This window comes from Chanodichthys erythropterus, chromosome 18 (genome assembly GCF_024489055.1).
Source record: "Chanodichthys erythropterus isolate Z2021 chromosome 18, ASM2448905v1, whole genome shotgun sequence".
NCBI lineage: Eukaryota > Metazoa > Chordata > Actinopteri > Cypriniformes > Xenocyprididae > Chanodichthys > Chanodichthys erythropterus.
The window spans coordinates 22,423,905-22,448,196 of NC_090238.1; the positions used below are offsets into that span (position 1 = coordinate 22,423,905).

The 24,292-nt window shown below is 37.2% G+C and overlaps 2 protein-coding genes across 7 annotated transcripts in view; one reads left to right on the forward strand and one right to left on the reverse strand.

The window, feature by feature from the left end:
• kcnh1a (potassium voltage-gated channel, subfamily H (eag-related), member 1a) overlaps positions 1-12,491 on the forward strand; it is a 63,381-nt gene extending 50,890 nt beyond the window's left edge. Inside the window, exon 11 of the mRNA XM_067367326.1 lies at positions 11,637-12,491. Coding sequence (XP_067223427.1) covers positions 11,637-12,491 — 855 coding nt within the window. The remainder of the gene's footprint in view (positions 1-11,636) is intronic.
• Positions 12,492-15,873: 3,382 nt separating this feature from the next.
• hhat (hedgehog acyltransferase) overlaps positions 15,874-24,292 on the reverse strand; it is a 46,191-nt gene continuing 37,772 nt past the window's right edge. For 4 of the 6 annotated variants that reach the window (XM_067368477.1, XM_067368478.1, XM_067368474.1 and 1 more), the window contains 2 exons: positions 20,442-20,566; positions 15,874-16,970 (listed from right to left, as the gene is read on the reverse strand). In XM_067368477.1, coding sequence (XP_067224578.1) covers positions 20,487-20,566 — 80 coding nt within the window. In that variant the 3' untranslated portion in view covers positions 15,874-16,970; positions 20,442-20,486. Of the gene's footprint in view, positions 16,971-19,574; positions 20,023-20,441; positions 20,567-24,292 lie in introns of those variants that run through there. The other 2 variants (XR_010892569.1, XM_067368475.1) reach the window with 2 other exon arrangements.

Here is a 24,292-nt window from a genome sequence, read left to right on the forward strand (position 1 = left end):
TATTTTCAAGGTCCAGAAAGGTACTGAAGACATTGTTAAAACTGTCGACGTGACTGCAGTGGTTAAATCTTATGAAGCGATGAGAATACTTTTTGTGCGCAAAAACAAAACAATAATGATGAGTCTGCATTCTGACATAGAACCTGGAAGCACTGGACGAAAACAATGTACACTCTAAAAAATGCTAGGTTAAATATGGACAAACCCAAGGTTTTCACCCAGCCGTTTTTTTAACCAATTTTGAATTAATTTTTTTAGCCAGCAATATAGTAATATAGTAAAAGGCATGTTTTTGCTCACCCCCAAATAGGGGCACATTTATGGGGTATTTAAGCTGAAACTTGACCAGACAAGAGACTTATATTACATCTTGTGAAAGAGGGCATAATAGGTGCCCTTTAACCCAACCTGCTGGGTTTGTCCATATTTAACCCAACTTGGGTTGTTTTTAACCCAGCACACTCTAAAAAATGTTTGGTTAAAAGCAACCCAAGTTGAGTTGGAAATGGACAAACACAGCAATTGGGTTGTTTTAACCCAATGGTTGTGTTAAATGCTTGCCCAACCTGCTGGGTAGTTTTATTTAACCCAACTACTGATTAAAAATGAATGGCTTAAAATGAATCCAAAATAGGTGAGAAATTAAAAATCAGACACATAATTACTAGAGGCAACAATATTAATCAAAAGGTGTACATTTATTAATAAGCAATTTAATAATTTTTTATTGTTTATTATTCATTATCTTATTTATAAATGCTCATTTATTAAACATATTTATAATGTTAATTTCCAGCATATTTTGGGTTAATTTTAAGCAAGCAATACAGTCATTTTTAAACAACAGTTGAGTTAAATAAAACTACCCAGCACGTTGGGCAAACATTTAACCCAACCACTGGGATAAAACAACCCAATTGCTGGGTTTGTCCATTTTCAACCCAACTTGGGTTGTTTTTAACCCAGCATAACCAGAGTCTATGAGAATGACGCAGAAGAGAAGTTGAATAGAGTTGTTATTTTTGTTTTGTTTTTTCACACTAAGGTATTCTTGTCACTTCATAAAATTAGGGTTGAACCATTGCAACCAAGTCAACTGCTTTACCGACGTCTTTAGTATCTTTCTGGACCTTAAAAGTTTTGGTAAATTTGCTGTCTATGGACGAGACATATACCTCTCGGATTTCATCAAAAATATCTTAATTTGTGTTCCGAAGATGAACAAAGGTCTTAAGGGTATGGAACGACATGACTTCATTATTACTTACTTATATATTCATTATTAATTACTCAAGTAATTAATGACAGAATTTTTATTTTTGGGTGAACTAACCCTTTAATAAAGTTACCATCCACCACTGTTGACATTATGCACAAATACAGTTGACCTTAACTTGTATTGATCCAGAACATTCCTTTAAATTAGAAATCAGTATCATTACTAAAACTGAATTCAAATCAGACACATCTGCTGGTCTTATCTAAGGGTAAACTGAAAAGACATTTTTGGAAACTGAGTTTGTACACAACAGGGTACATAGCAGCAAAGTTTTGGCATCTTTCTATGTAAAATCGGAACACACTCCCATGATGCTGAGACAGTACATACAGTACATCTGTCTTCTGTTACAGCTGCATAAACAAGTGCTCAAATGGTCCATCCAATTTGTTTCTAATTCTGCATGTTTGTGGTTGCCAAGGTAACACCATAAAATCCTCTTCTTCATCTCAATGCTGCTGTGTCAAGAGTTATTTTAGCTTTGATTAAGGTCACATTCATGCACACACAACTGTACAAAAGGCATTCATACCCTTCAACAAGCATTAATATATGTTTGCTGCTGCTTCAATTGAATTGCTGTCAAAAGTCACAAGTGTTATAAGGTCAGATGTGCATCACTGGTTTGACACTGCCATTTACTCAATATGTCCCTTCATGACCCTGCGATCCGTGAGTGTGTATTTGGCAGGCGTGAGTGAATCAGGTCCGACGCTGAGGGATCAGATTCTGTTAGGTCGTGATGAGTGTGGTAAATCTGATCAGATCAGTGACATAAAACCAGTCAGTCAGCATGAGGCACACAGTCAAAGCACAAGATACAAAGGGATGAATTTAAAGGGATAGTTTACCCAAAAATGAAAATTTCTTTGTTAATCTTTGGTAGTCAATGGGGGACGAGATCTGCTTGGTTACAAACATTCTTCCAAATATCTTCCTTTGTGTTCAGCAGAACAAAGAAATTTTTGGGGGAACTATCCCTTTAAATTCATTACTCAACCTGAGGGTGAGTAAAAATATTCATTTTTGGGTGAACTATCCTGTTTAACAGAAGTATTTCTGCACAAAACCATTCAGCTTATTCACTAAGTGAATAAAAAAAGCATGAGTCTTTTTATTGTTTTCCAAACAAAATTATTTGCCCTTTCCAAACATAATTTCAAAACACACAGGCATATAAATATCAGTAAACTGAAATATCTTCCAAGTACACAAACATGCTGATAAAAATAAACATCCATTTGAGGTTAATATTAGTTATAATCTATTCAACACGGTGCTTTAAATGTGTACGGATTTTCTGCTTTATTCCTCTGACTCAGACTTCGGTGCATATTATATTTAGGTGCATATTAAATTGTAACTTTTACTATGGACAGGGTTCAAACAGAGTTTTAGTGATTAAAAGTACACAAGAATAGTGTGCTGTTGAGGTAGAGAAAGTAAGATAGGTGTACGTCTACTTTTATTTCAGAGTTTTAGAGTGTTATGGGATATTTTTTTCAGCTTCGATGTGCACACAGTCAGCTTTTAGTTTGAATTATGAAACAGCGGAGATATGAGTGCTCCCTCTCGCCTACTGTCTCTCTTTGTCCCCTCCTTCTTTTTTACCGTTCTATCCCCAGACTAACACCTCCAACATCACACATACATTTTGAACTCTTTTAGAGCTGGAGAATGAGTTTCCCTGTTTGATGATGATATATTTAGGAGGAGAAAAGCAAAAGCAGAATACACAAGAGGGCCGTGCAGGCGCGGGAGTGCGAGGGACGCATGGCAACAGAAGGATTCTAACAATACACCATTAGGAATCTCTGTGTGAGCACATAATACCATCCTCCTCATTCACGCAGACACATGCACCTTTGTGTAATGCTTCAGCTTCTGTTATGTAATTCCTCTCTGCATGTCTGTCCTTTCTCTGCCACGTATATCCTTCAAGGGCGAGGGGTTTACAAAACACCAGAAACGATGACATCTGTCAGCCAGAATGCTGACAGGTTCAGGATCCACTCGTGTAGACTTTGGTGGAGTATTTTTTAATGGAATATTTCAACTGCAGTTTAAGCAGTTATAAAAATAAGTGAAAAAAAAACGTGTTTGCAGGGATGCATTTACAATGGAAGTCTAGAACATTAGTTGTATGTTAAAGCATAAATATAAATTATTCAGTCAAATTGTCTAATTCATAATATTGAGAATTTTCTAAGTGGATAGATACGACTAATTGTGTGTACTGATGTAATTTGTGAGGACGAGTTTGCTACATATGCAGACTTTTATATATTTTTAATGTTTATTTGAGCCATATTACATTTTTTGTTTCTAAACACAAAATACTTTGAAGAACTATTTTTGTCTATACAATGAAAGTCAATGTGGTTCAAATCAACACAAGTTAGTCCATTTTTTTTTTCTTTAACACTGGTCATAACTTTTTTTTTTAACATAACATTGTCAGTTACATAAAAATGTAGACTGGTCTAATTTGAAACTGAAAAGTTAGACTGATTTCCTCTTGACCAACTGCTAGTTGGCTAGTTCTTAAAGGGTTAGTTCACCCAAAAATGAAAATAATGTTATTAATTACTCACCTTCATGTTGTTCTACACCCGTAAGACCTTCGTTAATCTTTGGAACACAAATTAAGATATTTTTGATGAAATATGATGGCTCAGTGAGGCCTCTATATTAGAGGCTCTATAGTTAGTTTACACTTTCAGTGCCCAGAAAGGTACTAAAAACATTTTTAAAGGTGCCCTAGAACGTTTTTTTCACAAGATGTAATATAAGTCTAAGGTGTCAAGGTATTCATTTTTTTAAACTGCCTATTTTGGGGCATAATTATAAATGCGCCGATTCAGGCTGCGGCCCCCTTAAATTCTCGTGCTCCCTGCCCCCGAGCTCGCGACTGCCTTAAACAGCATAAACAAAGTTCACACAGCTAAAATAACCCTCAAAATTGATCTTTACTAAATGTTCGTCATGCATATTGCATGCATGCATCGGATCATGTGAGTATTGTATTTATTTGGATGTTTACGTTTGATTCTGAATGAATTTTAGGCTGTGCTCTGTGGCTAAAGCTGTGAAAACTTCTTGAGATACTTTAGTGACAAACTTTCGAACTTAAGACTTGGTGTCTGTCCCACCTTAACGTTAGCCAATTCTCCAATCATGTCACCTGCCTCTGCATTTTTGGATGCTTTTGAACCCATCAATCTCCAGGAATTGAAGGAGGTGATTGACAAACTTAAACCCTCATTTTGTCCTAGTGATATTATTCACCCCAAATTTTTAAAATTAATTATTGATTCGATTGGGCCTGGTCTGTTATCTCTTGTTAATAAGTGTCTCCAAACTGGCTCTGTTCCTGCCGACCTTAAAGTCGCTACAGTCACTCAAGACGCCTTGACTGGACCCCACTGTCCTAAAAAATTTGTCCAATTTCTGTTTTGCCTTTTATTTCAAAAATCTTAGAGAAAATTGTGCTGAATCAACTTCAACACTTTTTAACTAGCAATTCTATTTATGAGGTTTATCAGTCTTTTTAAGTCTGCTCACAGCACTGAGTCCACCCTTTTGAGAGTGTTAAATGACATCTACCTTTCCACTGACTCTGTGGTTCTTATTCTTTTAAATTTATCGGCTGCTTTTGATACCATAGACCACTCCTTACTATTATCTAGACTAGAGTCTTGGGTAGGTCTAAAAGCAAACGCTCTGAAATGGTTTCATTCATACCTATCTGACAGAAAATTTTTAGTGAAACTGGGTAATTTTTCCTCTTCCCCTGCTCCTCTGACCTGTGGCCTTCCTCAAGGCTCTATTTTAGCTCCGTCTCTATTCTCTCTGTACATGCTCCCTCTGGGCTCCATCCTACAAAGCATGGGGTGTCTTTTCATTTTTACGCGGATGACACTCAAATCTATCTTCCGGTCAGGAAAAACAATTCCACTGTGATCACCTCTCTCCTCCAATGTTTAGAGGAGGTTAAATTATGGCTGGCCCAAAACTTCCTCTTCTTAAAAGAGGACAAGACTGAGGTAATTGTATTCGGGCCAAATGAGAACTCTCAGTGTATAAGCCCTGAGCTAGAAAGTTTATCTGCTTTTAGATCGACACGGGTGCAGAAACGTGGTATTATTTTTGACCAGCATTTAAAATTTGACAGACATATCTCCTCTGTTATTGGATCCAGTTTTTATCAGCTTTGTTTACTGTCTAAAATTAAAAACTTTCTCACCCCAAAAACTCTCGAAATGGCTATTCATGCATTTGTTACGTCACGTCTAGATTACTCCTATTCTTAGATCCCTTCACTGGTTGCCGATTTGTCAGAGAATAGACTTTAAAATTCTCCTCTTTGTTTATAAATCCCTACATAACAAAGCTCCTGTTTATTTATCTGAACTCCTTCATTCTTGTGATCAGGCTTTGTTGGCCGTTCCATGCGCTAGACTAAAGCGTAGAGGGAAGCGTGCATTTGCGGTGACAGGCTCACGACTTTGGAATTTGCCTTTAGAGATTAGGCTGGCCCCTTCCTTGTCTATTTTTAAGTCCTTGCTAAAAACTTTTTTATTTTCCCTACTGATTACCGTGATATGCTAAACTTTTAAATAGGAGGTTTTATATTTTCTTCTGGTTTATTTTTATGTACAGTACAGTCCAAAAGTTTGGAACCACTAAGATATTTAATGTTTTTAAAAGAAGCTTCGTCTGCTCACCAAGGCTAAATTTATTTAATTAAAAATACAGTAAAAACAGTAATATTGTGAAATATTATTACAATTTAAAATAACTATTTGAATATATTTCACAAAGTAATTTATTCCTGTGATGCAAAGCTGAATTTTCAGCATCATTACTCCAGTCTTCAGTGTCACATGATCCTTCAGAAATCATTCTAATATGCTGATCTGCTGCTCAAGAAACATTTAATGTGTACAATTGTACAAAATATTTTTGCACAATATTTTTTTTCAGGATTATTTGATGAATAGAAAGTTCAAAAGAACAGTGTTTATCTGAAATTTAATCTTTTGTAACATTATAAATGTCTTTACTGCCACTTTTGATTGATTTAATGCATCCTTGCTGAATAAAAGTATTCATTTCTTTAATTTCTTTTCAAAAAAATAAAAATAAAAATCATTACTGACCCCAAACTTTTTAACGGTAGTGTATAATGCTACAGAAGCTTTGTATTTCAGATAAATGCTATTCTTTTGAAATTTCTATTCATCAAGGAATCCTGAAAAAAAAAGTACACAACTGTTTTCAACATTAAAAATAATCATAAATGTTTATTGAGCAGCAAATCAGCATATTAGAATGATTTCTGAAGGATCATGTGACACTGAAGACTGGAGTAATGATGCTGAAAATTCAGCTTTGCATCACAGGAATAAATTACTTTGCCAAATATATTTAAATAGTACACAGTTATTTTAAATTGTAATAATATTTCACAATATTACTGTTTTTTACTGTATTTAAATAAATACACAGATCGCAGGTTTTACTGTATTTAAACTGTAATTAAATAAATGTAGCCTTGGTGAGCAGACGAAACTTTTAAAAACATTAAAAATCTTAGTGGTTCCAAACTTTTGGACTGTACAGTATGTGTGATATTCTTGCTGTTCTGTAAAGCACTTTGGTCAGCCTGGGGGCTGTTGGAAATGTGCTATACAGATAAAATTGAACTTGAACTTGAACATTACACATTGTTGGAGAGATTTATAAAGAATAAAGTTGTGTTTATGCATTATACAGACTGCAAGTGTTTAAAAATTAAAATAATAACGACGGCTCTCGTCTCCGTGAATACAGTAATAAACAATGGTAACTTTAACTACATTTAACAGTACATTAGCAACATGCTAACGAAACATTTAGAAAGACAATTTACAAATATCACTAAAAATATCATGTTATCATGGATCATGTCAGTTATTATTGCTCCATCTGCCAATTTTCGCTATTGTTCTTGCTTACCTGCATAAAGTCTGTTGATTCGACTGTGCACATCCAGACGTTAATACTGGCTGCCCTTGTCTAATGCCTTGAACAAGGGGTTACATACGCAAATATTGGGGGCGTACATATTAATGATCCCGACTGTTACGTAACAGTCGGTGTTATGTTGAGATCCGCCTGTTCTTCGGAGGTCTTTTTTTTTTTTTTTTTTTTTTTTTTTCACACTAAAAGATTATTAATAGCCTATTTTGTTCTGTCATATCTATCAAATCTTGTGCTCTAATAAATTACTATTAGAGCACAAAACTGTTTACAATAGAACAAATTTCTTCATTGATCTAGTCACTTAATTTTGCTCTCAGAATGCACCAGATTTATGCATTTAAATTTAAAATGTACAAAATTTTCCCATGGTGGGGCATGCCCCCAGACCCCCCTAGAGGGACCGATGTCCACCCCCCACAGTCTCACAAAATCCTGTGGGAAGCACTGTGTCCACATACGTATACTGATACTGTGGCTCAGAAATATAGATGATGGCTATAAGGGTGGATTTATTTCTGGATAGTGGAATGGCCTGTGTGTGTCTGTGTCTAGGATGGAAACGGCTGAATGGAAGGGCAGCGGTCTGGTCATTACTGTCCATCATCTCTGTAACGCAAAGAGAAGCAAGACCCTTGACGTCATTCAGAAGCGCAATCTACTGAGGCTGTCTATCTGTCTGACTGATTTTTTTCCCCAGTTTTCTCGTTTAGTCTGGATTCTCAGAGGGAGCGGCAGTGGTATATATCTCCACCTGCTGCCAAACACAATGAGTTATTTAGAGTTCAATTACAAAAAAACATTACATTCAGCTGAAAAGTGGCAATATGACAAATCTGAGAACATTAAAAGCCCAAATGAAACAATTTTATGTGAGGCATCATGGGGAAATGCCTAATACGCTGTTTCTCCCACTAATACACATCGCTTAGGGATCATTTTCGTGGTGTCTAAACTCAAGAATGAGAAAGAATGTGATTTTGTAATTGTGTGCATAGCCACCATTTTTCACCATGGTCGATTTTGTTCCCAACACTTTATGAAATTGCTTGTGGCTAGATGTACAGTATCTAATAAAGGGGAACGCTCTCCAATTGCCATTTTCTGATGCTGGAATTTGTCATTTTTAATGTTTGACTGAGTTATGGTTTTGGAAAGTGACAGCAGCAATGTTCCCTCCCACACACAGCTCTCAGACATGCGCTCAACCACTCGTTCACCGGATTGCTATGAAATCACAAATCATAATTAAACAAAAATGTGCCGCCACTCCTGCTATAATCCACTGATGTAGAGTACAGCATTTATTTTAGCTTAAAAAGTTATATCAGGGCAGGTTAGAATCATATGGAAGCCCGTTTCCACTTCAGTTCAATGAATTAAAATAAAACAAATGAAACTGAGATAAAGATTAAAAAAAGAAAGGTTGAATTTTAAGATATCATATTTATATAGTCGCACGATGAGATATAAAGACAAAACTGTGAGATATAATTAAAAATTCAGAGTTCAATAAAATAAAATAAAATGAATGTAATTGTGAAATAAAGGTTAAAATAAGAAAGACTGAATTGCAAGATATCATTTGCGAAGTCACTGTGATATATAAAGACAGAATTTGGATATATAAAGTCAAATTGGAAGAGATAAATTCAAAACTGATATATAAAGTTAAATTAAGAGACATCATGTCAAATAGTAAGAAATAAGTAAAAACTGTATGATATAAAGTCAAAATTCTGAGATTTTGGCAGATATAAAGTTGGAAATCACAGAAGACATGTTTTTACCAGGTGTAAAAAGCCATGTGTCTCACCTAGACACATGTTGATACCAGGTCCTTTGTGTCATTTCTTGAAAGAGCGTGTGTGTTTGATATGTTTGGAAAGCAAGAGTCTGTCTCTTGTCTCAGGAGAGGATGACTTTCGAACCCCCAAAGCTACATCTGAACTTTTCACAAACACCTTTTGACGGCCTGTTCACACACAACATTTACATGGCCTTTGCAAAATCTTCACAGTAGCTCTGCAGTGAGATTATAGTTGTCTTTTTAGCTGAATAAAAAGGAACTAACTATAAACATGGTCAATCAAATTTAAAGAAATTGTGAAATTGTCACTCCACAAGCATCTGCAACACATCCTCGCCTACTACACATGAGAGGAGAGCATGTGTGTGTAGTTCTGTTCCCAGTAATTTCACAGACAGATTGGCGGTACAGATGCTTGGGCACTCTGTCCCTCTTAATGAATATTCAGGACATCATTATGAATATTAACATATTGAAGATGGAGTCATACAAATGCATCGTCCAGCTTGCAATAGTGACAGGAACAAACTGTCTCAGTATGCAGAGGAGTACGTACACACACACACACGCACACATACACACACACGCACAGTTTTAACAAGCTTTTTCACCATTATAATGATTAAACCCTCCCACCAACTCTCCGGACCAATCAAAACTGAATGCCAGTTTGTGTGTGTGTATGTATGAGAAAGAGAGAGAGAGAGATAGTGACGACCAAATATGGTAACCCATACTCGGAATGTGTCTTCTGCAATTAACCCAATCAAGTTGGTGCACACACAGCTGGCGCAGTGGGCAGCCATTTTAGTGGGCAGCGATTGGGGGTTGATCAAGGGCGCCTCAGTTGTTGTTTCCTGCAGGTATAGAGAATTGAACCTGCAACCTTAGGGTTAACAGTCTGGACTCTTTAACCATTAGGCCATAATACATAATACAGACTGAATACAGGCCTTGAAAATCTTTGACCAAAGATAGCAGAAGCTTGACTTTGGGAATCTGCTCAATAAAAGCCTTCAACTCTGAAATATACATGAGCTTCAATAAATAAGTTAGAACTTAGAACATCTTGAAAAATTCAAGACACTGAACGCAGGGTTTCCAAGACAGTGGGTGTAATCTCACTAAATAGGAGAAACCTGGAGTGGTTGTAATTCTCCTGCTGAAGTCTATATATTGCATAATCTTGCAAATCTAGACTTAAGACTATCAGCGCAGACTAGTTCACATTGCAGTATATCCTGGCCAAGAACTATGTATTTTAGACTCAGATAGGCTATCTGCACATGGCGTAAAGTGACTGACCACAGTTTATTTTGTTTTAATGTGACGGTAAAGGGATAGTCCACCTTTACTTTGTTTATGGACAAAAACTGTTGAAAAAGGGGTCAGTTTGATAGAAAAAATAAATAATATTCTGTTATATTACATATTTTGTTAAATATTTTAGAACTATATTATGCTAAAACTAAAGCATTCCTAAAATATGTAAAATATGGCACCAGCACTGCCAAGATCAAGGGTTTGATTCCAAGGGACTGCACAAACTGAATTACCTTGAATGCAAGGTAAGTCGCTTTGTAGCAGTGGTCTAAAATATTTGAGTAAATCAGTGTAATTAGTTACTGACCTTAAGTATCTTTTTGGCACCTTTGTAGTTTTACTGAGTTTCAAAGATATTAGCAAATTTTACTCTCTACTCGACTACATTTTTGAACAAGTAAATGTACTTTTTACTCCAATACATTTGTGATGAGTAATGCAATCACAAATTACATTTTGCAAGGTGCCTAACTTTTTCTGCAGAAGGTTGTTTCTGCTAAACAGAAGCAATATTGTCAACTAAGGGCATTGAAGGTACTATCTTGTGCGTTTTGCCTTTACTCTCCCGAACGCAGGGGTTTTAATTTAGGAGATGTGGTCATGACTGCGGCCGGTGATGAGGCCGAAACCAGCACATCTAGTGCAAGTAGACTTTGTCTATTTAATTTTACTTAACATTATTTTATTTATCCGCTATATTGACAAGGAAATTGGTTTACTTGTGGCCTTTTTGAGCACTTGAGCTTAACTGAGACTTGAGTGTTTGTAGATATTTAAGAGGTTGTTGTGTTGACTTTATTTATTGCAGTTGTTGCAGGTGTTCAGTTTTATTTTGATTTTAGAAAATAAATATGTAATTGCTCTCCTCACAAATCAACTGTTTCTTTTTTTTCACTGGCATGTCTCTCAGGTGTCAAAGACTAGTGCATTTTTGAGCCTACATTCAGTATGAGTAAAATACTTAAGTACTCTTAAAATCAGATACTCAAATTTTCACTCAAGTCGTATTGGAATTGGTGACCTGTAACTTGTAATGGAGTAATTTTTGCTGCAAGGTACCTGTACTTTTACTCAAATGTGGTTTTCAGGTACTCTTTACACCTCTGCTTTGTAGTATATTATAGTATAATAATGTTTGAGTTTTGATGTGCTTGTTTAATGGTTGCCTATGTGTATGTTTAACTAACTGTGTCTTTTCAGCTTGTGTTCAGAAAGATCAGTGACGTGAAACGCGAGGAAGAAGAGAGGCAGAGGAGGAAGAACGAGGCCCCGCTGAATCTTCCCCCAGATCATCCTGTCCGGCGTCTGTTCCAGCGTTTCCGCCAGCAGAAGGAAGCACGTCTTGCCGCTGTGCAGCCCAATTCCGATGACTCTGATCTCGAGAAGGGCCAAATCCACAATGAAGTCATCAGCCAAGATGTGGTTGCCACCACAAGCATCGTCACAGTAACGGAAAGCCCAGCCACGCCTATCCCATCCCACCCAAACAAAACCCGCACCCTAGGTCCATTCGACCAGGCCAAGCTCAGCGCCCCTGCCCCAAACATCCCTCGGACATCAGAGCCACGCGCACGAGGGTGGGCCAGGTTTAGGGACAGCATGGCAAAGCCAGAGAGCTGGGGAAATGTTCCTAAAGCAGAATCAATGGAGACTCTCCCAGAGCGGAGCAGTTCTGGAAAGACTTCCGAGCCCAGCGGACTGAAGAAGACTGACTCCTGCGACAGCGGCATCACCAAAAGCGACCTACGGCTGGACGAGGGTGGCGCCCGCACCCCTGTAGACCGAAGCCCGGTCCAGCCCGACGGAAAATCTCCCTCGATCCCACCTATCCCCACTATTCCCGAACAGACGCTGCATGCCTCACTCCTGGAACTCCGTACTGAACTTAAAGAGGAGCTGTCAGTGCTAGGTAACAGAATGGTTGCCTTGGAGACACAGGTCGCTGAGGTGTTAAGGTTGCTAAGGAGCAGAAAGTCTCCGACCTCTCCCATATCACTCTTCCAGATCTCACGACCGACATCTCCAGACATGGACAAAGAGGACATATTCCCTTGAGGAAAATGAGAGAGGTAAGCATCTTACTTCTTGAAAGGGAAATGATTCAGAGATTTTCTCTGCGAAAAGAATTTAAAAAAAGGAACTACTTCTGACATCCTTTCCAGCAAAAAGCATGACAGACACTCTGAGAGTAAGTGTGTGTGTGTGTGAGAGAGAGAATGAGTGAGGGAAAGGATGAAATGAGACACTGGAACGGAGAAGAGGATGTCCTATCCCAAGGCAGAGCATCTGCGATACCAAAGTGATGGTGTGTTATTTGTCACACAGACACTCTTTGTGTCGAACTGCTCCCCGTTTTAGTCTTGTGAGGCTGACAGACAGTGAGAGCTCTTGCCGCAGGGCCCACTCTGACTGATGGTTGTCATGGCAATACACAGTCCCCAACTGCAAGTGCCGACCCTTCAAGATACGACTCGTGTAGCAAGTCTTCCCCTCTTTCTTTCTTGCTCTCACATACACACAGCTGTTCCTGCTCTGCAGTCTTTCTGGTATAGAGATGCATTCTGCGTCATCCCGTTGGTTAACTCACCACCGAACACATGCCGTTATCAGGAATCACAGAGTTAAGCGTCTTGCCCAAATATGTGGTGGTGTGGATTTGAGCTGCTAGCCGAAAGACTGAAGAAGCAGAGAGCATCACAGGCACCATGGAAACCCCAGACAAACGTGTTTGTAAAATGACAAATCAATTACTATCCCAAGAGTTGTAAATGTTTCTGGAGAAACTAATGAGCTCTTCAGGGGTTTTGAAGTGTAACAGCTGTTGAGGCCCTTTCCATGACTTGCGTCAATGCACATCTCGACAAAATATCAAATAAATTTGACAACTGTGGTACAATAGTATAATGTTTAGGGATGCACATTATTGTGGGGGTGTACATTATTATGTTGCGATGCCTAAATTCACTTTTAAAGTTATTTTAGATTTTAATGTTTTATTTTTAATTAATTTAGACAAAAAAAGCATAGAAATGTAATATATGCCATTTTTAGTTATCATTTATATCATAAATATTAAAGGGTTAGCTAACCCAAAAATGACAATTCTGTCATTAATTACCCACCTTCATGTTGTTCCAAACCTGGAAGACTTTCATTTATCTTCAGAAGACCAACGAAATCAGAAAGATTTCTGTTTCTCTGTTGACAGCTATGCAACTACCACTTTCAAGCCCCAGGAAGGTAGTAAAGACATCATAAAAGTAATCTAAGGCTACGTTCACACTGCAGGCTGAAACGACCCAATTCCAATTTTTTTGCCCCTATGCGACCTGTATCTGATCTTTTCATGACAGTCTGAACGACACAGATCCGATCTTTTCAAATGTGACCCAGGCCACTTGGGTATTTGGTCCTGAATCCGATACGTATCCGATCTTTTGAAATGCGACCTCCGTCTGAAGGGCCAGGCCACATGTATCCGACCCGTACGTCATTGATACGCTACAAACGTCATAATTGTGCGTTGAAGTAGGCGGGAACGAGAAGATAAACAACAACCATGGCGGACGATGCTGCTGAGACCAGTCAATGGAAGGGAAGCGAGGTCACAGATTTAATTAATATTTGGGGTGACAGCTCTATTCAGGCCAAACTCAAGGGCTCTTATCGGAACCGGGCGGTTTACGAAAACATTTCCAGCAAAATGGCCGAGCATGGTTACAGACGATCCTGGCTCCAATGCCAGCGAAAAATAAAAAGCCTCCGAGCCAAATACAAGGAGGTTAAAGACTGGAACAAACGAAGTGGCCGTCAACGCATCACCTGTCCATTTTACGAAGAGCTGGAACGCATTTTGGGGGATAAGCCCAGCGTTCAGCGTCCAGCGTTCAGCCACTAGAACTGTTGGACAGCTGCTTTGGCCAAGAGGAGCCCGATGAGGATAGCCCAGGTCCCGCAGCTGTCGCGGCCAGCCTAGCTACTTCCGCAAACAACGAGTGACGTCGTTGACTGTTGCGTACTCTTCTGCGCATGCGGGTCACTTCTGGGTCATTTCACGTTCACATAGGAGATCACAAAAGGTCGCATTTAATTGAAAATGTGAACGGCCTTGCAAAAAAATCAATTTTTTTCAAAAAAAAAAAAACGGAATTGAGCATTAAGCCCTGCAGTGTGAACGTAGCCTAAGTGACTCCAGTGGTTTAACCTTAATTTTATTAAGCGATACAAGTGCTTTGTTTGTGCAAAAAAAACAAACAACTTACCTCTTTATTTGTTCACGAGAGCACAACGACGCATGCATGTTGACGCGAGAGCAGATTGTTGCGTGAATGCACATCGGAGGTTAATATTTTGTAAATAAAATGGTAAATTATGTTATTGCACAAAGCACTAGATGCTTTATAAAATCATGGTTAAACCACTGGAGTCACACGGATTACTTAAAGGTGCTCTAAGCAATGTCACGCGTTTTTAGGCCAAAACATTTTTTTTGTCACATACAGCAAACATCTCCTCACTATCCGCTAGCTGCCTGTCCCGTCCCCTGAACACAGTCTCTGTAGTCACCACAAGCTCCAAAAATGGCAACAAAAACTACCTGGTGCAGTTTGGACCACTAAACATAATAAATACGCTCCAGCCAATAACCGTTAAGAATGATTTTAAATGCGCTTTCATGACTGTTTCAGGAAGCATGGAGGGGGTGGGAGGGTCTAGCTAGCCTCTGTTTTGTTTGACAACACTTCAAACGTCAACAGGAAGTTACCCAGGATCACTTAGAGCACATTTAATGATGTCTTTACCTTTTTGGGGCTTGACAGTGGTAGTTGCGCAGACTGTCAATAGATGGACAGAAAACTCTCAGATTTCATTAAAAAGATCTTCATTTGTGTTCAGAAGATGAATGAAAGTCTTGCAGGTTTGGAACGACATCAGGGTGAGCAATTATCAGCTCATAAATATCCATCAGAATATTACTATTGGTGCATCCCAATAATTTTTTGTTGAAATTACACCAATTTTTTTTAGCCTGGTCCAGTTAATATGTAAGAAAACAACCCTTTTTTTAACTTAAACACAGAACTTTCATTACAGTCGCCATATTTTAAACACCAAGTTTTATGTTTTCACTCCTTTATATTCCACAAGTGGTCCTTCCCCTTCCACTGTCAATGGATATTCCTTGGACAGTGAGTGAAATTTTTTAACTTTGAGTGTTTTATGTGGCCTGCACACAGTGTTGGTCAGAGGTAATGCTGTAGCATGAAGTTCAATGCAGTTGTAGATGTTGATGGAAGTCATGTGAAAGGATCTTCACGTCCTCTGTTCTACAATAGGCATTATATTAATAGGTTCATTGCTGACTTGCAGTGGCCAAGTTTTATAAAATAACACTGAAAGAACTAGTGAAACAAATGAACGTATGTGGTTTCTTTATCAATGATCGGGTCTTCCAGAAAGCACACAAACATATTACACCACGAGAACACTATTACTATTCCAATCTGTTGTGCATTGTAGCTTTGTTTTCCAAAATGAAATGATGGATGTAATCAATACACAATATTTCAGTCACAACACCACAGTACATCATAACACAGTTACGAGGAACTTACAGCAAACATTAAAACACAAAGAATCTCAGGAACGAAGAGGGGTGATGGTCTGAGAGCTCATTCTGACCCCCTTCTTGGATGTTTTTACATACTCATTACCGCAAATGTGGCATTATCTTCTCACCAGCCTTGTTATTATGTCTGATGTTCTTTAAACAAATGTTTAGCTTTTCATTGGTCAGCAGGGGTGACTGCGGCTGCTTGTCAAAAGCCTAAAATAGGCTTTTTAATAGCAGGTTCCCACTGTGAGAACTTAACAGCATGGTCAATGAACTGAATCTTCTTTTTGTTTTTGTTTTCTGGACAATATTGGTGAAACTGTCCAAATGTTTTTGTAGCCAAGACTTTAAGGTATGTGTCTATAGTGAAAAATAAAACAACCTTGAGAAATATTCACTAGAGTTGTGACAGCTAGTCCCAGTCACCCCTATTATTATATTAAATAAAGCTACTAATGCAAGATAAGAGTTAATCCATTAATCACATGGCTAAGGTATAAATAGCTGTTTATTTTGCTCTCTGTTTCAGCGTCCCTCCCCCCATATCAACTCTACCTTGATTTCCATAATGAGGTCCAGGGGGAACACAGAGTTCGAGTCTCATGCATTAGCCCCTCTATTCTGAACACCACCGTAACCTGATAATCTCTGTCATAGAACATATGAACTTGTATTTATCCTGAGATGATGCTTAACCATTCAGGTTTTCTCATTTGTATCTCAGAAAGAGAGTGCCTGACCATACAAACTCTGATAAACATGTTGTGTGTGTTGAGAATCGTGGTAATGAACATACTGTGTGCGTCAGATGAGCGGTTAAGGGACATGTTAGCATGCTGTGAGATGTTCTCAGGTTAGAGAGGTCATTATCAGGTCCACAGGAGACGTGCTGAGGTCAGTATCACCTGCTTCTCCACTACCTGAGAGCAGAGAGAGAGAAAAATGTGACTCAGAAGAATGACATAAAACCAAAAAGCTACCAAGGTCATATCAAACATTACATCAGAAATTAAAAAAAGATTTTGTTGGAGAAAGAAAGACAAGAAGCTTCAAACGTCATGTTTATCCTACATTAAGATTTATTTCTGTTACAACAAAGGTACATTTTGTACAGTCTGAAAATTTTGTATGGCAAAAAATCCAAGTTTCTTTAAATATATATATATATATTTTTGCCCTTAAGAGATGATTATCTCATTCTATCAGCAGGACACCAGAGGAACAATATTAAATGGCAAAATTCCCATTAAGGTTATGCTTCAGAGCTTGTTTTACAATAATGATATCTTAATTAGCTTTAATATTATGGGTCATTTGCTTAGACTCCAAATACTGAGTAGAAATTGGAAAAAGGTTTAGCGTTTGTATCCGGCAGCCCAGAACTGAATTTAAATAAGACATATGAATGTTACAATAATATTATTAACAATACTGACATGCAAATCCATTGTAAACTGGAATGTAAAGCATCAGCCTGAGCTGATTGTGAAGCAATAATCATTGCTGCTGTATTTCACACAGATTACTCCTGCCACGCTTCTCCAGTCCAAATATAACATTTAACCTGAACCACATGATGTAACCAACGTAACATAAGAAACAAATTGCAGCCCTGATGTCACTGCATGCCTGTGTAGCACAGCAATAAGAGTTTTATTATTCAGAGAATGCACTTTTTCCATTGTAAGAGAATGAGATTGAGGATTGTACAGAGTTATTAGGCAGAGACATGCAGCCTTTAGATGCATGGTTTACTTTACTTACAGAGATTCGTTACCATCTGATCGTGACTGATTTGATCAAATACGACAACAGCATGGCTTGATTTGCACCTAAAATTAGGCTAAGACATGCATGGTAAATACAAAAGAAAATTGAATACATTACCATTAAAAAGAAAGTACTCCTCTGCCACAGGAGTATTTAATCTCTTGCCTCTTACCCCATAGAGCTAATGCATTCAGTCTTTGTAGCAGACCTGTCTGACTCTTGGTGAGTGAGTGAGTCCAAATTTGCATTTAATGAATCTCAGACTCACATTAGGCAGTTTGAATAGTTTTTTCAGACAGAACCAAAAATCGTGTCTAGACAAACAGGCCACTACATCTTTGGAGACAAGTCCATGAAAAAGAAACTTTTCTATGGTCAGGTTTCTTTCACAGAAGCCTTAATGAGTAAATATCATTTTTATCCCAAAAAAAAAAAAAAAAATTATATTTTGTATAAAGTAAATGAAGTCAATTTTAGAACCATTTTATCATGATATTAAATTAAAAATAATTATAATTGATTATATATATAAAATCTTACAATAAATTTGAAAAAAATATTAAATCTAATTAATTTAGTACAAAGAATTGAACATGGAATGATTGACTGAATGTAAAACTATAAAAACATTAAAATCTTAACATGTATTTATTCATGCAAAATATAATTTCTTATTTTTTCCTTTAGAATTTGGGGTGAAATGAACTGAACATTTACCATTCTTGACCGATTTTGTGAGAATCAACCAAACATGCTATCGTACACACAGCAAATTAGTTTGTGTGTTTCTGCATGTACGTAAAAATGTTTGAATAGAAACTTGACATGTACGGTACAATATTTTGGGGAACAATTAGTATTTTTAGAGCCTTTAACACTGAAACTGAAGCTGGAGCTGTGCTGTTCTATCAAACTGCAGGGTCTGTAAGAACAAACATGTCTGTCCGCTCATATAGGTCCTTCTAAGGGTCGTTCTTTTAAAAACAGCCCTAATTAAGAACTTATTTCAGATGTATTCAGCAGACAGCATGGTCATTATCCATTGACTGAAACATCTTCACTGAAATCATTTCTTCACATGGAAATTACTACTACTGTAAAGCACAAAGACAAAATTTGTAAAATTGCTGTAAAATATTATTTATGACAATAAAATATTTTATATACGTATTTTCGCCCATACTCTCTTTACTTGATTGCAGTCAAATGATGCGTTTCTCTTTCTTTTAGAACATGAAAGCTACTTTCAGCTTTAAAGTCAGCATGACATCAATGTGAATGATTTACTTATTCAAAAGAAATAAAATTGTCCATAATATTTATTTGAAACAGGTTATTTGGTAATGTTCACCAATAACCAAATAGCTATTTAGCCACTGTTTTAACGAAACTGCTTTCAGTTCTAGCTCCATTAAGGTATGTAACGCCCACTTTTCATCATCCAATCCTACTCCCAATGAATAAAATAAAATCTGCACTGCATTTATCTCATTAAATATTGTTTATATTATAAAAAATGGTTTATGTTTGTTTTTGTTTTTTTGTGTGTAAAGTTACATAATTAATCAACATTCATTAATAGCAGAGTGACCTGTGCTGAGAAACACACACACATGCACATCAAGGACCTGTGTAACGTGTGATGTCAGTAAGCAATTTCAGCATAACTCACAAAAAGGGCAGGTCACACAACCTCTGCTACACCATCTACTAAAATAACATCATATCACAGAGCAGAGAAAGAGACAGGGATTGCAATAATGGCAAAATTAATACAAAAAAATAAATAAATAATACTGAGTGCACCTGTAATTACTTTTAATAATACATACCATAATAATAATTGAATTTAATTACATTTATATTTACTTTTTTAAAATCATATTTTGCTTATTTGTTAACTTAAGTATTATTTTATATTGCAAAATTTTATATTGCAATATGGCCATTTAGAAGCATATGGTAATACAAATATACAGTTTTATCCTGCTAATAAAGCAAACTAAAACTGAGGGAGAGATTTTGTGAAAGGATTATGAAAGATTAATCTGATGCTGATAAAGGTACGCTGCAGAGATAAAGCTCTTTAAAGTGTAATCCCTCCTAACACTGAAACACACACACGTCTTACCTCTCTCTAATAAAGGAGAAACTCCAGGCTAGCAGATCACTGATCTAATTAACCACACAGAGCAGCTTGAGCTGTTAGTAAGAAGATAGAAGAAGAGACACAAGAAGAAAGAGAGAATGATGGATAAAAACATAAGACAGATAGATCAGGACAAGAAAGATCAGAGGGACAAAATGAACCTGAGGATGGAAACATACACAGATGGAGGGACAGAAAAAGAGCGAGCGAGAGCAATGGTCCGGCTGTATCCTGGCCGCTGATCAGAGGCATGTGTCACCATCAGTGTTCAGACAAACTCATAAATAAACCAGGATTAACCATCAAACACACACCTGGAGCATTCACACCATTTCATTTTCACACAGTGTTCAAATACAGCATAGCTGCAGTATTATATACAAACATAATCACATGATATTGCAGGAGTTGTAAGGAATGCTATAGTTGTCCACATTGTGACTGGTCGAAACTATTGTAAAACTTTAAATACCATTGTATTTTCTGCCTTCCCATGGTTCCACCCTGAGCAGTGTTGTCATCTCATGTCCCACTCAATACCAACTTGTGCAAAGCAATATAGAAAAGCAACCATTGGAACGGCCACGGAAGACCAGCCTGTGGAAGAAATAGAGGAGAAGAGAGAGTTTGAATGGTACAAAACAAAGGTAAGTAGAAAGAATATTGTGGTTTGAATTTTAAAGGTGCCCTAGAATTAAAAATTGAATTTATCTTGGCATAGTCAAATAACAAGAGTTCAGTACATGCAAATGACATACAGTGAGTCTCAAACTCCATGTTTCCTCCTTCTTATATAAATCTCATTTGTTTAAAAGACCTCTGAAGAACAGGCAAATCTCAACATAACACCGACAGTTATGTAACAGTCAGGATCATTAATATGTACGCCCCCAATATTTGCATATGCCAGCCCATGATCGAGGCATTACACAAGGGCAGGACGTCTGGATGTGCACAGCTGAATCATCAGACTAGGTAAGCAAGCAAGGAAAACAGCGAAAAATGGCAGATGGAGCAATAATAACTGACATGATCCATGATTACATGATATTTTTAGTGATATTTGTAAATTGTCTTTCTAAATGTTTTGTTAGCATGTTGCTAATGTACTGTTAAATGTGGTTAAAGTTACCATTGTTTCTTACTGTATTCACGGAGACAAAAGCCGTCGCTATTTTCATTTTTAAACACTTGCAGTCTGTATAATTCAAAAACACAACTTAATTCTTTATAAATCTCTCCAACAGTGTAGCATTAGCCGTTAGCCACGGATCACAGCCTCAAATTCATTCATAATCAAATGTAAACAATATAACAGTATACAATACTCACATAATCCGACGCATGCATGCAGTATGCATGACGAACACTTTGTAAAGATCCATTTTGAGGGTTATATTAGCTGTGTAAACTTTGTTTATGCAGTGTTTAAGGTAAGCGCGAGCTCCGGGGGCGGAGAGCGCACAATTTAAAGGGGCCGCAACCTGAATCGGCGCATTTCTAATTATGCCCCAAAATAGGCAGTTAAAAAATTAATTTAAAAAAATCTATGGGGTATTTTGAGCTGAAACTTCACAGGCACATTCCGGGGACACCTTAGACTTATATTACATCTTGTAAAAAAAACATTCAATGGCACCTTTAAAGCCTATAAACAAGATAATAAGCAGAGACAAAACTGGAAGCAAGGCTCTATCTGGATTTGTCAATTCCCTGAGGGCACCTGAACTGTACTTGAACAGACAGATACAGGGCTCCAGGAAAAAATAAGAATCAAACATTTAAGAATGTGTTAAACAATATCCAATACTATTTTAAGCTCAAAAATTAGAATACTATTATCAGTTTATTATAGAACACTGTTATTAATTTATACAATAAATCTATGTTGTGAATATATATCTTTAATTACGCATTGTCATACAGTATATGCAACCAGCTAGTAAGTAGACAAATGTAAGTTTCACAAACCTAATGTCACAGTCCCTATTTGACATACCTAGAAAATGACTCATGACTCTGTAAGAGAGTTTGCTGTAAAGTTAAACTCAGTAACGGCTCTGAACGATTCATTTATTGTGCAAGTCTGATTCCAAGGCAGGGTTGCCAGGTTTTCACAACAAAACCCACCCAATTGCTACTCAAAACTAAGTATCCCAATTCTGTGGGAAAACCGCAGACTTGGCAACACTGTTCCAAGGGCTAATTAACTTGCAAATTCCACACCGTTTGAAGAAATGGTGTTTCTGTGACTTACTGAATTCTGTGACCATTGTAGGTCCTGTTCTCACCCTTACACTAACCCCAACTTTATTTACTTTTTTGCAGTATGTAATATTGACAGCTAGCAGTTGAAATGAGTTCTAGAGCAGTCCAAATTGAAAATACTGCAGAGCATTGTTTCCCCCACCCCTTCTCCTGATCTGTTGATTTATCTGTGTTTTTATATGCCTCTGGTCATAGAGCTTTTTAGATGGATGAAGAGGTTTTTTAAGTTGAGTGGATTCTGCGATCTCTGACCCAGTTTGTTTGCTGGCTTTCACGTCTGCAATACGCTGTCTTTTTCGTCTAAGCTCTATCACCAGCTCTATTACCTGAGGCATATTAAAACATGGATAAGTCAGTGGCTCAAGGAGGAGGGGTGGGGAAAAACAAATCTCTCCAATATTTTGAATTTGGACTGTTACTGAGCTACCCAGGGTGTTGAAATACTATTGGGTAAATTGGCAGTGGGCGGGATCACACAGACATTTCGACCCGGCACGCACATTTCAAAGTAGAATTACTGGCTGTTAGCATGTTTCCTAAATCTCTGCAAACATATAGTATTTTTTATGCTTTAGTACAGTTAAAAAAAAAAAAAACATCCAGCACCTTTAACCCTACCATCACTACAGCGCCTGCTACGGTCACAGAATTTGATAGGTCACAAAATGTTCTGTGCAGGAAACTTGGCATGTTTACATGCACTAATTTTTGTCAATCCAAATGAATCCTATATGATTTCAGATTCTGAAAGATCTGTTTATGTGAACCCTATTCATTGCAAACTAAATCACATATTTGTTTACATATGCATTACATGTATTCTGAACAAAACTACACAGTGCCCATTCTCTATGTTCAGAATCAGAGAAAGGGGCTGTTATAATGTTGCCAGAGCATACAAGCATAATTGTTTACATGAAGGCTTTCTGGTCCAATTGAGAATATTGACAAAAACAAAGCATTAGTGACTGTCTAGATAGTTTTTTTGTCATTTTACAAAATTTACACACACAAAACAAAAAAGTCTGGTGCTTTCTTAGTACAGAATTGCTTATGTAGCAGTTACTGCAGTGTACAGAGATAATTTGAGCTCCACTTATAACCTCACACACATTAAGAGGTATAAAATGTGAAATCTTATTAGACCACAGGGGTGTATTCACTCATTTTCCCATTTACATTCTCTGTTGCCCCTGCAGTCAGTAAATGAACAACTGTTTAGTGGTGCCATCACAATGTGGCACAGGGTCACTTTCTAAAACCTTTACAATCACTATCCCCCCCCTGGAGAAATAACCTTTGTCTGAACAACAGAATCCATTATAATCTTCAAAAATGGCTGAAGACTTTTCCGGAAGCACTTAACTTAATGCACTTATATGTCTGCTCCTCTCAAGTACTTATGGATATGTGTTATGGTAGCAGTACTTGTATTACATTCTCCCTCCCTTGGATTAATTGCTTGTGTTACTCTCATTTGTCGCTCTGTAAAAAAGTCAAATGTATAAACATATAGACCCTTTTCACATTTCCGGGATTCTCTGAAGCGGAAGTCGTCATAGTTGGGTAAACTTTTATAGCGGTGGATGAGAGATTTCATTAAATATTTTTTTGTGTGCGTTTCCATTTGTGCAAATAGCAAAAGAAAAACTCTGCAATAGTGTTTTCACAAATTTCAAAAAGAGGTAAAAAATAGAGAGAGATCGATAACGGAAGTCAGAAGAGAGATGTCATTTTTACCGTCACTCATAGCCGCTGTATTAGAAACACCCTCACAGCAGCGTTAACTAGTTTTTTTTTTGTAATTTGATGCAAAGTAATATAATACTAAATATAATGTTATAAATGTACATGTTTTTTTTTTTAAAAATTAAATATAAAAAAGGGTCTATTGCAAGATGAATAAATGTTAAATAATCTTTAAATGATTACAAATTTTCACATTTTTGTTGAGTAGTTATTATATATTTTATTATATATTTTTATTTCCAAATTATTATCGGTGACCGGTGACAGCCATGTATACACACAGTGCTGGGTAGTAAATGATTACAT